Raw genomic sequence first — 15,370 nt, 5'->3', positions numbered from 1 at the left:
CGTAAAATTTATTGTTGGATGATGATTGTTTGCTAAAGTGGAAGACCGAGTATACATTGGGGATAGCATTCATTGACTTAGCCGCTGACCAATTGATGTAACGATTTGTATTTGATGTGAGCGATTTGTATTTGATGTGAGTAATTTTAATTTGACGTGAGTGATCCTAATTTGATGTGAGTGACTTTAATTTGATGTGACAGTTTTAGGCCACCGTAATTTCCAGCCTTCCAAAATCAACTGTGGCTTCCACAAGTAAGATTTTCCCGACCAGATTCGCTGACCGAATCGCAAATTAGCCCATACAGCCATATTATTCCAATTCATTTTTTCGCGCGAGTGCTCTCAAATTACCAAAGTGAAATATAATCTTCCTCGTGAAAACGCCTATCATTTTTCAGTCTGTAAACAAAGGAGGACTAGTCAGGTATCCCACAATTCCACGGTTTGAACTATATTATCAATTCACTCTAGTACGTAAGCACTTTGGCGAGATGGAGGTAGTTGAGATCATCAGCGAAGTGCTCTCGCGTTCGCCACTAATTTATGTCAACTGCTTGGATTTGGATAGTCAGACTTACATCAAACTTTCCAATTTGGCTTGTTGTCCAAGACTTCCAGGCTTCTCAATGTGATATTCTTTCAATTTACCCAAACAGCTAGAGGATGAAAGCAAAGATCGAAGACGTTCAGTTATTATAACCTTCGACTTCGATTGCGTCGAAAGTCTGTCTCTTGCCGCTTCGGATATTCGACCATATGACGAATATGAAGGAGATAACAACATCCCAGAAATGCCCTGGCTAGACTTACAAGTCTCAAATTGTAATATTGCAGTTGCTACCCGACGAAAGGAAAAATCGCCGTGGAAAGCCAGTCTTCTGAAGAAGTGGCAAGCGACTCGAGTTACCAAAAGAAATAAAGAAAACACCCCATCACAAGATACTAACCTTAATTCGGGAGCAAACCTTTACACAGATGTACTAAAAGGGGCATTTTTACAGGTAGCAAAGGATATTCATCGATCAAAAGCGGACCGGGTGATACACCAGTCGAGGAAAGAAGTCAAAATTTTGGCGCCAATTTAAATAATTTTCAACGGCCACATATTCCTACAAGATTTGGGGACTTAAGGGGACCTTCGCTAATATTGAAAAGTGCCATTATTCAGGCACCACCAGGCGGAATAAAATGCTTAAGTACCCACCAACAATAGCACAACAGGCAAATATCGATCAAGCGTTAGTGTAAAGCGCATAAACAAAGCCACTCAGTCGTGCATACCACTCATAGCAAAGAACTTTCTGGGAATTCCCTCTTTAGACATTATTGGCGTTTGCTGCAGCGATACGCCGCTAAAGATTGTGCATGGTAGGGTCTTGTTTTTTTTCTGCCGCACCTGACGTACACATTTCTAATTCGCGAGTTTAATCTAAAATCCAGTCACGAGCGTCGTCTGGCAAGTTGGACGGTAATGATATCCTGAAGTAGAAGCGATTTGCATTTTAACCGCAAAAATTCGCCTATTACCCTCATTCACTTTAATAAGAGCGAACCATATGTAAAACAAACAAAACCGAAAAAGCCCAAAACGTCAATGACTTCAACGAAATTCTGAGAAAAAAATTTGCTGTTTTCCGGGTTATGTAAACAAAGCCAAGCATCAATGACGTCATCGATTTTCTGAGAATATATCTGGGATGCTTTCTCAGAATTTATTTTTCACGAAGATGGCTGAAGTCAGCATGTTACCTCTCCTACTCTACAGTTTGATTGTGATCGTATTCATAATTATCTTTTACCTTTTGATCAAGAACTTTCTTACAAGGAGAAAACTTGAGGAAGCTAAACGTGACGCTTCCAAAGAAATACCAAGTCCTGCTAAACATTTGGGACGAAGAAGAACGCGCGTTCACTTACGAGGAAGTCAACTGAAATCTTGTGTTCTTTCCACGGATAAAATCATTCCTCGAAGTGTCAATTATCACTTCACAAGGCAATGCAACTACAAATGTGGTTTCTGCTTCCATACCGCAAAGAACTCCTTCGTTTTACCAATTGAAGACGCGAAACGAGGATTGAAGATGCTTAAAGAAGCAGGTAGAGTCTTTCATGGAGTCGTAGGCTCCATAGACTAAATTTGAAAACGTAGGCTTTCCACCATAATGATTCGGAGTAGTCCGTTTTCATCTTCAAACCGGACACATTTTAAAGAAGCTAGTAGTAAGAATACCTTTCGGAAGCTCTATATTTGCTCTAATGAAATCCATATATAATGAAGTAATCGTGTTATGCGATAAACTACGACTCAATATCTGGAATCTGAAATATGAACGATCTCAGGCCACAGCCAAACAATTTTATAACGAAAAATTGCGAAAAATATTTAAGGAAAAAAAAGGATCGAGCATAGTGGAAGGGGTTAGGTGAATCACACCCACCCGCAGTTAAAAGACTGCCGATGTCTTTCTGCGTATCGCTCGATACTAAGATGCACAGATAGCATAGAAGCGAGTCATGGTTAACTGATTAAAGTCTTTGTCCATGAATTGCTTTCCTATAATTACCTTTTTGCTCTATTTGGTTAGAAGTGAACAGGTGATCAATAGAGCGAGAAATCCAAAACCGTTTTGAGTGTTGGTGGAGTATTCGATAATATGCAGTATTTAGACCTGTTGACGAAAATCAACTAAAACGTTATTCGCCGAAGACGAGTTGAATTTCATTCACGAATATTCTCAGAGCATGAGGAGAACATTCGTTTTAGTATAACAGATTTCTCACGTGAATAATCTCCGAGATAAAGTTTAGGGGATTATTTAAAAATATACACTTCGCCTAAAGGGATCGAATAACTGTCAATTGGTATGATTGTATACTAGATATTTAAGACAGCTCATCCTTGCAGTTCTTACATGACAGGAACTGTAAATTCAACGAGTAATATTCAATTTGCCATCACATGGGGTCCTACATTTTCATTTTGCATCTTGGTAATGCCATCCCCTCTTTTTGCGGGTGGTCCTTGCAACTGGGCCAGCAGACTGCATGAGCTCAAATGAGTCTCTTAAATTGCCAGTAGCAATCTCTTTTTGTCTCCCTGAAGGTTACAAGAGATGAAAAGGGAAAATTTGGGGTGACACTTAGGACGAGTGTTTCAATCAAGGTCTATCCCTTCATTTTGCATTGTGACTATGTTCATCTCCCATCAGATCCTTATTTGATGTTCTATTGTAATTTCATCCTGGATACCCCCATATTTCTAGAATGATCCCTACACGTTGCTTCTTTGCCATTCCGTGATCTGTTGATGTTTGTTTTCTGTAAGCTTGAACAGTATCAGGCATTGTTCAAACTTGTTTGTTTCACGCTTGAACGATGATAGGATGCTGTGTTGCCGAGTGATTGAGGCTAACCTGGTGGTCCAGGGCTTGAGCCTTTCAACCTGCTACTCGATGGAATTATAATTTGCTTCCAGTTGTCCCGAGCTCAATTCCTTGATGTTGTATTTTGTATACAGCCAACTGGTCTGTCTCCCACCAACTGGGATTTTTGAAAATACTTCGTTTATTTACAGTGCTTAATTTCCAATTTGTTGATATTGACCTTATTGTGTGATCAATTAGGTATACAGAAATACAAGCGAGTCAAGGATTCTGTGCTTTTCATTTTTAGGGATGGAAAAAATCAACTTCTCTGGCGGAGAACCTTTTATCCACAAACGTGGCGAATTTGTTGGAGAACTGACGCGTTACTGTAAGGAAGATCTGGAGATGCAGTCTGTCTCAGTCGTGTGCAATGGGAGCCTCGTTACGGAACGATGGTTTTCCAAATATGGTAAGAAAGACCCTTGACAAAGTCGAAATTTCAACAACTGCCTTTCAAGTGCTAGAGAATGTTTAAGAGCAACAACAAAGCTATCAACAAATTTGGCAAATTATAAGGATGCCGTAAGTGAATACTGACCTTTGATTGGTTGAGGAGCAGCATTTTGCGCCAGGTCACCGCGTCACTAAAATTGAGGAGTGCAAGAGTCAAAATTAAAAATTGGCCAACCTTAACTAAAATTTTACCTTTTTATCCTGTCTGTTTCGTTATTGATTTCATCTCAATTGATTCATCTCAGAGGCTTATCCTTCTATCATCCTTAAAAAAAGGTTAATCATACGCGAGCATATATTTTAGTGTTTGACAGCAACTTCTCCTTTGAGTAGACTTACGAGGTCTTACAAGGGGTGATATTGCATAATGTAAAGGATAAGAATTTAAAATCATTTCAAATTTTATTGCTTTGGGGCTTTTACCAACAAATTCGATGCAACGAAATCAACTTGCGCCCAATGAAACTGCGACTGGAATTAAAGACACAATCGAGCAGTGCTCGCTCTAAATTACAGACAACGAATTTAAGGAAAACATGATGACAGCCTGTGAAGTATGAAGTCGTTTTTCACTTTATAAACTGCGGTGTTTTACAATGATTTCCTGTTTAACCCATGGTGTTTATACAAGAAACGAAATAATACATGGTTCGTGTTCAACTCGATATCGCACTCGTTCGCGGCACTCATTCGTGCGATATCCAGTTGAACACTTGAAGAAAAATGCCATATCTACGCGCGCCCATGTATTATTTCCTATTTATTGATCTTAATTAAATTTGATCTTTGTCATCATGCAACGTTTTCAGGAGAATTTCTGGATATAATGGCTGTGTCTTGTGACAGTTTTGATGCGGAGAAAAATCGTCAGATTGGACGTCATCAATCTGGGAAGGGAAACCTGAAGTGTTTACAGAATATACGTGATTGGTGCAAGAAATACCGCGTGGCCTTCAAGATCAACACGGTGGTTAACACTTTTAATTTTGACGAGGATATGACCGAGCGCATCAAGGAACTCGCCCCAGTTCGTTGGAAGGTATGGATGATGATTCCCCATAGCTAATTTAGAGCACTATACCCAGTTTACTGAATATGAAATGAATAGATTTAATAATAATAATAAAGTCTTTATTAAGCACTCTAAACAACAAACGTGTTTAGTTACAATGATATGAACTCACGTATGATGCACGATCCTCGCAGTAGATAGCGCTATTTATTTAATAGCGAAAATCAGACCTGAAAAAAATCAGGCCTGTACGGGACTCGAAGCACTGACCTCTGCGATACTAGTGCAGCGCTCTACCAATTGAGCTAACAAGCCAACTGGGAGCAGGCCGTTAAGTTGATTCGTAATAAACTCGTGAAAGTGATAAATGAGATAGAATGAATATATGAAGTTCATATATTTTGAACTGCGGTACTAGATACGTATGATGCACGATCCTCGCAGTAGATAGCGCTATTTATGCAATAACGAAAATCAGACCTGAAAAAAATCAGGCCTGTACGGGACTCGAACCACTGACCTCTGCGATACTAGTGCAGTGCTCTACCAATTGAGCTAACAAGCCAACTGGAAGCAGGCCGTTAAGTTGATTCGTAATAAACCCGTGAAAGTGATAAATGAGATAGAATGAATATATGAAGTTCATATATTTTGAACTGCGGTATTAGATATGTATGATGCACGATCCTCGCAGTAGATAGCGCTATTTATGCAATAGCGAAAAACAGACCTGAAAAAATCAGGCCTGTACGGGACTTGAACCACTGACCTCTGCGATACTAGTGCAGCGCTCTACCAATTGAGCTAACAAGCCAACTGGGAGCAGGCCGTTAAGTTGATTCGTAATAAACCCGTGAAAGTGATAAATGAGATAGAATGAATATATGAAGTTCATATATTTTGAACTGCGGTATTAGATACGTATGATGCACGATCCTCGCAGTAGATAGCATTATTTATGCAGTGGTTCGAGTCCCGTACAGGCCTGATTTCTTTCAGGTCTGATTTTCGCTATTGCATAAATAGCGCTATCTACTGCGAGGATCGTGCATCATACGTATCTAATACCGCAGTTCAAAATATATGAACTTCATATATTCATTCTATCCCGATATGAGCTCAGCAAGTATAAAACTAATTAACTAACTAAATTGCTAACTGACTGGCTAATAAGAGAACAAAAATCTATCATCAAAAGTCCTCTTGAAAAGTTCAGATCTGACAAGCGGAAGAATATAATTATGGCACCTCTTACGTAGCGTAACCATTGGTCGCTCTGGTGGCAAGAGGTCATCTAAAGCTGTTGTAAAATCGCTGTCGGTGATCTTGGCCCACAACTTCTTATCTTTTAGAGAAATAATATTTTCAATCGAAACAAGCTCTTTACAGTAACCAAGCTTAAAAGCTCTCTTGAACAGCCTGTCTATGCGACTCAGATACTTATGATAATACGCGCAGCCCCATACTTCTATAGCATATGTAAATATAGACAGAATAAGACTGATAAAAACAAGATGAAGATGATCCAGCGGCAGTCCATAGAATTTACAAACACGTAAGATGTACAGACAACTACTGGCTTTCGATATAATATTATCAAAATGTAAATCCCAGTTACACGGATCAGATTGAAAAGTTACACACAAAAACTTCAGACATGGTTTACACTCTATAGAAACCAGAGGAGCAGGTAAAGCCTTAGTGGATTTGCCTCTAAGAAACATCTCCCACGTTTTCTTGAAGTTTAGTTGCAGACGGTTAGTAGATGTCCATGCGACGATAGTTCGGACCTCCTCAGCTGCTGAATTGCCGTTGTTAGCCCCCGGTTTTACGGGAATACTGAACGTGAAATCATCAGCATATTTCACAAGCAAATTCTGATTTGGTAGAATGGCCCTAATATCGTTGACCATAATAGAAAATAGTATAGGGCCTAAAACTGTCCCTTGAGGGACACCCCTATTGATATTTTGATATTTAAATAATCCGTAGAAATGGCATCAACAACAACTCTGTTTTCTATTCTGTCGGATTTAGGTCAAGTGTTTTTAACTTAGAGCAGAGGATATCATAAGGGACCAAATCAACACAGGCTAAATCAAAAGCTTTGCTGAAATCAAAAGAGAAAATTCTAACACAATCAAAACCCGAATCAAGCCATTTCAGCCAAACATATTGACCTTGTGGCCATAGTGGCCATATTGACCATAGTGGCCTTTGCGGTGTGCAAACTGGTCAAAGCTAATGAAGTTATTCATATATTGAGACAATTCTTGTCTGTATTTAGGCGAGCCTTAAAGCGAAGCACGAATTAGGTTACTTTTTGACTGTCCTTCACTTTATTACATTTCCGTAGAGGTTTCTGAAGGGTCAGTTGACATCAGTTTAGGAGCTGGTCATAAGTTACGAAGAAGTAGGGAAGACAAGGAACCAGAAAACATGGGGATCATGGGTATTTTGCATTAGATAGAGGGCGGGCTTTGCCTTTAAACTGCAGAACTTATGTGCGTTGTCATCTTTTTAGGTACCCTGCTGGCAGAGGCGTTTATTTGTTAACTTCCCCTACGGTCCACGTAAAAGTAAAGTCCTCTGCGCTCGGCCTGTTAAATCTTCTTCGAGCATGCGCCTGAAAATTATCCAAGTTTGTGGATAATCTGATTTGCAAAACCGGTCAGAACCTGTTTTCAACACGTTTTTATGCGCACGCATCCTATTTAGCTATATAGCAAGACCGAGAACTACCGGGAACTAATTTGTTTCTAAGCAACGGGCCGCGCATGCTCGAAGAAGATTTAACAGGTCGAGCGCAGAGAACTTTATTTTTACGTGGACCGTAGGGGAAGTGAACAAATAAACGCCTCTGCCAGCAGGGTACTTTTTAGGTGAAGTAGACATGCAATGAGAGTAAAAACTCTTAAAATAAGGCTTACGCATTTCCAATTTGTTTCACACCTGTTCGATCTATTCAACACAGTGTGACTGACGAAAGGTTTCTTTATAGATCCAAATTGGTTGTTTGGAATTGTCACTATACAACAATACAGTCGTTAATATTAATGACGATACCAACTGTAGTTCAGAATTAACCATGAAACAACTGTTTGACAATGTACAATGTATAATGAGTGCCACTAGTTACTCAGTTGAAGCACTTTCCCGTGTTACCCTCGTTAAATAAAGTTGAGTGATTGATTGAATGAATGGCGCGGAAAATATTGTACTAAAATCTGCCTAAAAAATGCTCATACAGTAAAGATACTAAGCCGTCTGAGTACTGATATATAATCAAAATTGTTCAGCCAAACAACCTGAGTTTTTTTCCTCTCCTCAGGTTTTCCAGTGTCTTCTCATCGAGGGAGAGAATTGTGGCACAGATGCGTTGCGACAAGCTCAGAAGTTCGTAATTTCTGACGACCAATTCAATCGTTTTGTTGAAAGACATTCCAAGTTACCTTGTCTTGTTCCCGAATCAAATGAAAAGGTAAACGAGTTGGATGATTTCTCTTTTAACGTCCCTAACAATGTTTTGTACGGGGAATCTTATTTCCGTTATTAAATCCCTCTATCCGGTTTTTTCTAACATTTTTGATAAAGAAATCTCCACGATGACTTTCTTAATTAAATCTTATAAATAAAGAAATATTTCTCTACATATGTACCCCTTTGAACCCTAACGTTGGTATTCATCTTCTCCGCACTTTTCTTTTTACTTTTCCTATCGTACTGACCAGGAGAATTTGTTTTACAATCAGGAACTTCTTAATTGGTGAACATCAGTGGCAAATCCAGACCTTGAACTAAGAGGGGGGGGGGGGGGGGAAGTGGAGGCGTTTTTGTTTGTGTCTGTTCACCCGCCGGCTTTTCTTCCCTCTCCGTTTATATTTTTACCCAAAATAAGGGGTGAGGGGGGCGGCACCCCCGTGCTCCTTCCCCTAGATCCGTTACTGATCATTTCTTTTATTCTTATGACCTTTAAATTTGACTCAAGGGTGATATTTGTAAGGGGAAACTAGTTTCTCCAAGAGTTTGACAAAAACATCTTACCTTGATAAATTTATTGTAAACAAAAGAAATCCTCTGCCTTTAAAAGAACTAAACTAAAGCCCTTGTTAATCCGCTATATGTTTTTCCATAGATGCAGAACTCGTATCTCATTCTGGACGAGTGGGTAAGTATTTTCAAAAATCGATGGTAACTCTTTACATGTTAACATCAGTTTTCATATTCTCCATACTGTTCTCTATATATACGTTTTCTAAGGTGTTGAGAGAATTTATTTAACAATCAAGAGCTTCTTAGGGTGGTGACCATCCCTTGTATTCTTAAGGTTACCGTGCACTTTCAGGACTGTCTCGCGTGCAAGCGATTTAGCGCGTCCGGTTTAAACTGTAGATATCTAAACCCCCATATCAAATTAAAGTTTCTAGGACTGGCTATCAGACTAGCTACTGTCAAACTAGCTGTAAGACGACTGTAAAACTAGCTACTGTCAATTTGAGAGCAATTAAACACATTCCCTTTGACTTGTACCTCTTAAAAGGTGATTCGGGCGCTCGCATTTAGAAGTCGTGAAAAATTCGACAATTCATTTATTTTCAAAAGTTTTGCTATAGTCTGATAGTCAGTCCAATAAGCTTTAATTTGATATAGGGGTTTAGATATCTACAGTTTAAACCGGACGCCCTACATCGCTTGCAGGTGAGACACCCCTAAAGGTGCACGGTAACCTTAAAGACTTTAATGTGTGATTCAGGGGTGAAATTGTGAGGAGAAACTAGAAGTTAGCTACTCTTCGGGGTCAAAGGATTATTATAACATAAGCAAAGTAAAGCGCGCGCTCTGATTGGTCAATTTAGCGTCCCCCATTTGCCCATGGGTGTACGCTGCTGACTTGAGCAAATGCAAAGACTATTTTTCCGCGCGCGCTTGTTTTTTCTGGTCATGTAAGATTTGTTAAATAAAAGGGAACTCTTTAGCTATGATGTATCAATGTTATGTTATAAAACAAATGGTAAACACCACAGCGTACACTATTGAGTTATGGATGCACTTGGGAGGTTTGCTAAGCACTCAAGAAGCTAAAGTTGCTCTCGGCTATCGCCTCGAGCGACTCTTACGCTTCTTTCGTGCTTAGCAACCTCCCGCGTGCATCCATAACTCAATAGTGTACGCTGTGGAGTTTACCATTTGTTAAATAGAGAAGGAATGGAAGATCCTTCAGATAACATTTTACCGTCGAATTAAAAAAAAAACATGGACGTGGATCGCTTTCATTTGATAATGGAGTTCATTGTTTTCAGTGTTAGCTTCTTTTTTCATGAAAATTTCCTCTATTATACCAAGCAGATTAATGTTCTCGAAATCGTATGATTCCTATAAACTGGATCCCTTTCTGTTCGAGTGCGGCAACCAGTTTACACTGAAGCGCACGACTTGGAGCGAAGATTGTTTAAGTTGAAAATTAATAAGAACTGTTCTGATTCTTAGAAATGATAAAAAAAAAATAAATAGAGACAAAAAATCTAAGTTAATTAATTAGCAACATGTTGCAAGAGAGAGATACGTCTTCGAAGTAAAATCGCATAATTGAATAAAATCGCGTATTCTGATTGGTTAACGAAGCTAGGTATTTAGTGTGAAAGTCCGAATTGAAATCGAGGCTATTTCGTAAGTGGTATTGTTTCGCATCTATTAATTTGAACCTAGGATAAAAACAAACACTGTTATTACTGTTTTCTCCTTTCCTTATTTTTATTCAGTTATGCAATTTAAGGAAAAGCCATCACATAACTCGTGAATTCAGTGTTAAATTGCACGCTTCGCGATTTGTGCGAGATCGGTTTTCGTGTGGAATTTAAAGCGAAATTTCCTCGTCTAGTAATTAATTTTCCTATTCAATTGAAGGAGGAATTTCTAACCTATTTCTAACTTACTGCTCCTATTCTTAATCTAGATGCGTTTCCTGGATTGTAGATCTGGCGCCAAAACTCCATCCAAATCTCTGTTAGATGTAGGAGTTGAAGACGCCATAAATGCGAGTGGATTCGATGAAGAGATGTTCTTGAGACGAGGGGGAAAATACACGTGGAGCAAAGCTGACATGAATCTGGAATGGTAGCCTAATGTAACACAGCGGTCAAACGTCGGGCATGCGCGCGGGATCAATTCTTGCTGGCCGTGCGCGAATTTCCCGCGCAAAAGTTCACTGGGAAAATAAGAAATGGCCATTGCCTCTAAATACACGGTGGATAATTGAAACGTTCATAGAAATCTGTAAAAAGAAACCAAATTTGGGAAAAGGAATTTTCGACACTCCCTGCTTCCCCCCCCCCCCTTCCCCAAAGCTTTTGTAAATTTTCAATTTCAATTTTCAATTTATTTATACTAATAGATTTACAGTTTGGCATCTACTGGTCGCAGATAGCAACAGCTAGTCGAGGCGAGCAGTAGTTTCACGGAGATTAATACAAATTTTACTGAAACAAATTACAGAGAAAAAATGAACAATATACACATGCTAGTTACAATCATAAGAGTTCTAAGATGAGAAGTTACAACTTCCAAATGGAAACAATAGTTTCTATGAAGGAAAAAAAAAAACCTCGCTGCATATTAAACGAGTGTGAGCATTTGCTAATGGTATTTCAGTTTTTCAAGTTTTGTCTTTTTTCATTTTTGGATAAATTTGTTATTTTACGTTTGGATATTTTTTCATATTTTGTTTGTCTTTGTACTCATTCTCAGCTAAGTTCTGTTGAAAGATTTTGCCAGTATAGCGATAACCTACTTTTGGTTTCCTGCGTGATCTAATTAATAAAGTGTTGAATTAGTTACAAAATAGAGAGTGTTTTCACAGGAAGTCACGGCCGCCCTTTTGGTATTCCTTATCAATGATCTATTTTTAGTGCAAACTCTTTCTTTTTTTTCAATAATGAAACAAGATAGCTGGTCACATGAGTGAAATGGCCCCATAAGAAAATATAAAAACGTCACGAGAACCAATTATAGCCACTTTTTTGCAGTAGAATGAAGTCTATTTCATAGCTACTGAGATTTACACATGACAAAAAGCCCGCGTAAAACTAGTAGGTTAAATCCATTAGCCAATAGGAAACGCGAACGATGAATTTTCACTTGTGAAAAAACGTCGTTCGCCCAATCACAAACGCGAACGACGAAAATTCACTAGTGCACAATCGGGGCCCGCGAGTTTCACTCCGACTCTTGATTCCAACATGGCTAGTTCAAGGTTTGCTTCTTTGGAAGGTTCCATTGAGACTTTTATGGAAGAAGAAGAAAACCAGAACACAGTGAAGAAAACGAAACGAGACGTTGCTTTGTTTCAGAGTTCCTTTAAACAAAAGGAGAAGCACGAAGTGAAATAGCTGTCGAAATTCCTCCCGCCGAGCTGAATGAACTTTTGAGGGCATATGGTATTTTGAGGACTGGACTGGACTGGACTGGACTAGTAAAACGCGGACTAGTAAAGCGCTGACTAGTAAGACGCGGACTAGTAAAGCGCGGACTAGTAAAACGCGGACTAGTAAAGCGCGGACTAGTAAAACGCGGACTAGTAAAACGCGGACTAGTAAAACGCGGACTAGTAAAACGCGGACTAGTAAAACGCGGACTAGTAAAACGACAACAACAAAAAAAAAACAATTTCTTACGAAGGCGATCATAAGACTTAATGGCAAGCCAATTTAGTAAGTGACAATCCCTGTTTGACTTTTAAGCTGCAAATGGGTTTGACATGCGCCAGATACAAACGAATTTATAAGTTAAGGCTAAGAAAGAATTTTATTCAGCACCAGTTCAAAATCCTAAAATACACTTTCGTCGTAAATTTCACGGCAGAAACGCAGGAATTCGATGAATAAAAGTCGCATTAAATCTCTTTGTGTCTAGGTAGAAACAGTCTCATTGACTTCAGCTTTTCGGTGGAAGAAAAACCGATTTACACACGCCATTACAGAAAACAAACAAGCAGACTGACAACTCCAAAACACATATTTGCATTCACTTACAATTTGGCTTTCCGTGAAATTTTAAAACGGAACAGAGGTAAATCTTCGAAGATTAATCGTCGTTGGAAATAAAAAATACTTTCCGTAAGATCTCTGTTTTTCTTTTTACTAGTCCGCGCTTTACTAGTCCGCGTTTTACTAGTCCGCGTTTTACTAGTCCGCGTTTTACTAGTCAGCGTTTTACTAGTCCGCGTTTTACTAGTCCGCGCTTTACTAGTCGTCGTTTTACTAGTCCAGTCCAGTCCAATCCAGTCCAATCCAGTCCATGAAATACCATATGCCACCTTTGAGTGAATTCATTTTAAGCGTTCGCACAAAAGAAGGACAAGATTACGAAATAGCATCAGTGGAAGAGAATCAGAGTATCCAGCAACTCCGATGATGACTAAGTAATGTACACTGTAAGTTTGCCTTGAATTTTCATGAAAGTTGCAGACAGTTTTTGACTGATATCGGTTAAGGTTTGCATTGCGTTATTCAGCGTAAAAGCGTATGACGCTGCGTGTTTTCATGATTTAGTGACATTCTGATTTACGACATTTATGACTTGTAAATCAAAGTCAAGTTTTTTTCTCTAAAAGTTGTCATTTACGTCCACATACTTGGATTTGTTATCTTCATTAAATATTTCAAAAGACAAAGAGAACTTTATATTTTAGTTTATAATAGCAATTGAATGGGTTTTCTAAACATGCGCACCCAAACTGATAAAATTGACCAGCAATTTTTCATTTAAAAAATCTCAATATCTATGAAATAAACAAAATGAAAAATGCTTTGTACGATTTTATTCACTCGTTGAGGAGTATCAGAAAACTCACTCGTTCGTTTTCTGATACTCCAACTCGTGAATAAAATCGTACGCGCGCATTTTCCATGGAGTAATCTCTATTTCCTTCACAACCACGCCATGTTCTCATTTTCTAACTGAGGTTAAGAGCACTGATTGGCCACCAATTCGATTTTTGAACAAAAACAGCTGCCATACTATTGACTTATGAGTGCCTTCGCGAAGATCAAAGTATTCGAGACAATGCTTGGTAAATATGTTTATTATCCAACTATACCTAGACGAGTACAAATAAAGCCATAGACGAGTATAAATATCACGCGGTATTTGTACTCGTCTATTGTAGAGTACCGGTTAAACAGGTTTTCTCGCATCGCGCAAGCGAAGAATTGGATTGTAGTTACGAAAAAAAACAAATGGCGGACAATTTGAATCATATTTCCGACGACGAAGAGTCAGAATGGCTGGTAAATATAGATCCAAGTTCATTAGATGAATCGAACGAAGAAAAACAGCTTGACGACCAGAAAATTTCTTCACTTAATGAAGAAAATAGAAACAGCAACGCAACAATGCGCCAATTTCGTTCCGCTTCGCATACTTCTGTCACGCACTCCCCGTAACTACATATCCGCGAAATTCGCCCGCACTGAAATAACAGTTTGGCGTTTTGGATAATAAATAACTTATTAGATGTTTTGTTGTTTAGTATCGCTGATTATTTTTACTCGTTATTTGTATTTTGACTCGCCCTACGGGCTCGTCAAAATACGGCACAACTCGTAAAAATACTCTGCGATACTACACAACAAAACGTCTAATAAGATATATTTATTATCCATTTGTGCTTCGTAGAGTACAAATAACTCGCGAGACGAGTACAAATAAATATCACACGATATTTGTACTCCAGAAATATCCGCGAAATTCGCCTGCACTGAAATAACAATTTGGCGTTTTGGATGATAAATCTCTTGTTAAACGTTTTGTTGTGTAGTATCGATGAGTATTTTTACGAGTTGTTTGTATTTTGACTGGCCCGTATCCAACTACACTCCGTAGAGTACAGATAATGCCCAAGACAAGTAAAATATCACGCGATATTTGTGCTCCAGAGAACCGGTTAGACAGGTTTTCTTGCATCGCGCAAGCGACGAATTGGATGGAAGTCACAAAAAAAATTGGCGGACAATTTACAAGTAATTCATTTCTGCTGACGACGAAGTGTCGGAATGGCTAGCGAATATTGATCCAAGTTCATTAGATAAATCAAACGTAGAAAAGCAGTTAGACGACAATAAAATTTCATCATTTATTGAAGAAAATAGAAACAGCAACACGACAACGCGCCAATTCCGTTACGCTGCGTATACTTCTGTCACGCATTCCCCGTAAACAAATATCCGCGAAATTCGCCCGCACTGAAATAACAATTTGGCGTGTTGGATAATAAATAACTTATTAGACGTTTTGGTATGTCGTATCACTGAGTATTTTGACTCGTTATTTGTATTTTAGATCCCCCCACGGGCTCGTCAAAATACGGCACGACTCGTAAAAATATTCAGCGATACTACATTTATTGTATGCTGGCAGCGCCCGCGGACAAGATGGAGTAAATCCTGTTTTCTGATTGGCTACCCGAGCGGGCTCTCATCTT

At 38.9% G+C, this 15,370-nt stretch overlaps 1 protein-coding gene across 1 annotated transcript; it reads left to right on the top strand.

Moving 5' to 3' along the window:
- Positions 1–1,015: 1,015 nt before the first annotated feature.
- LOC148716334 (S-adenosylmethionine-dependent nucleotide dehydratase RSAD2-like) lies at positions 1,016–11,731 on the top strand. The gene is made up of 6 exons (XM_088745944.1): positions 1,016–2,100; positions 3,676–3,837; positions 4,691–4,920; positions 8,225–8,374; positions 9,029–9,061; positions 10,847–11,731. The coding sequence occupies exons 1-6, from the start codon at positions 1,701–1,703 to the stop codon at positions 11,009–11,011; spliced, it is 1,140 nt and encodes a 379-aa protein (XP_088602070.1). The 5' UTR covers positions 1,016–1,700; the 3' UTR covers positions 11,012–11,731.
- Positions 11,732–15,370: the final 3,639 nt, after the last annotated feature.

This window comes from Stylophora pistillata, chromosome 14, assembly GCF_964205215.1.
Source record: "Stylophora pistillata chromosome 14, jaStyPist1.2, whole genome shotgun sequence".
NCBI lineage: Eukaryota > Metazoa > Cnidaria > Anthozoa > Scleractinia > Pocilloporidae > Stylophora > Stylophora pistillata.
The sequence above is the reverse complement of the archived record's forward strand: the minus strand, read 5'-3'. Positions and strand labels throughout refer to the sequence as shown.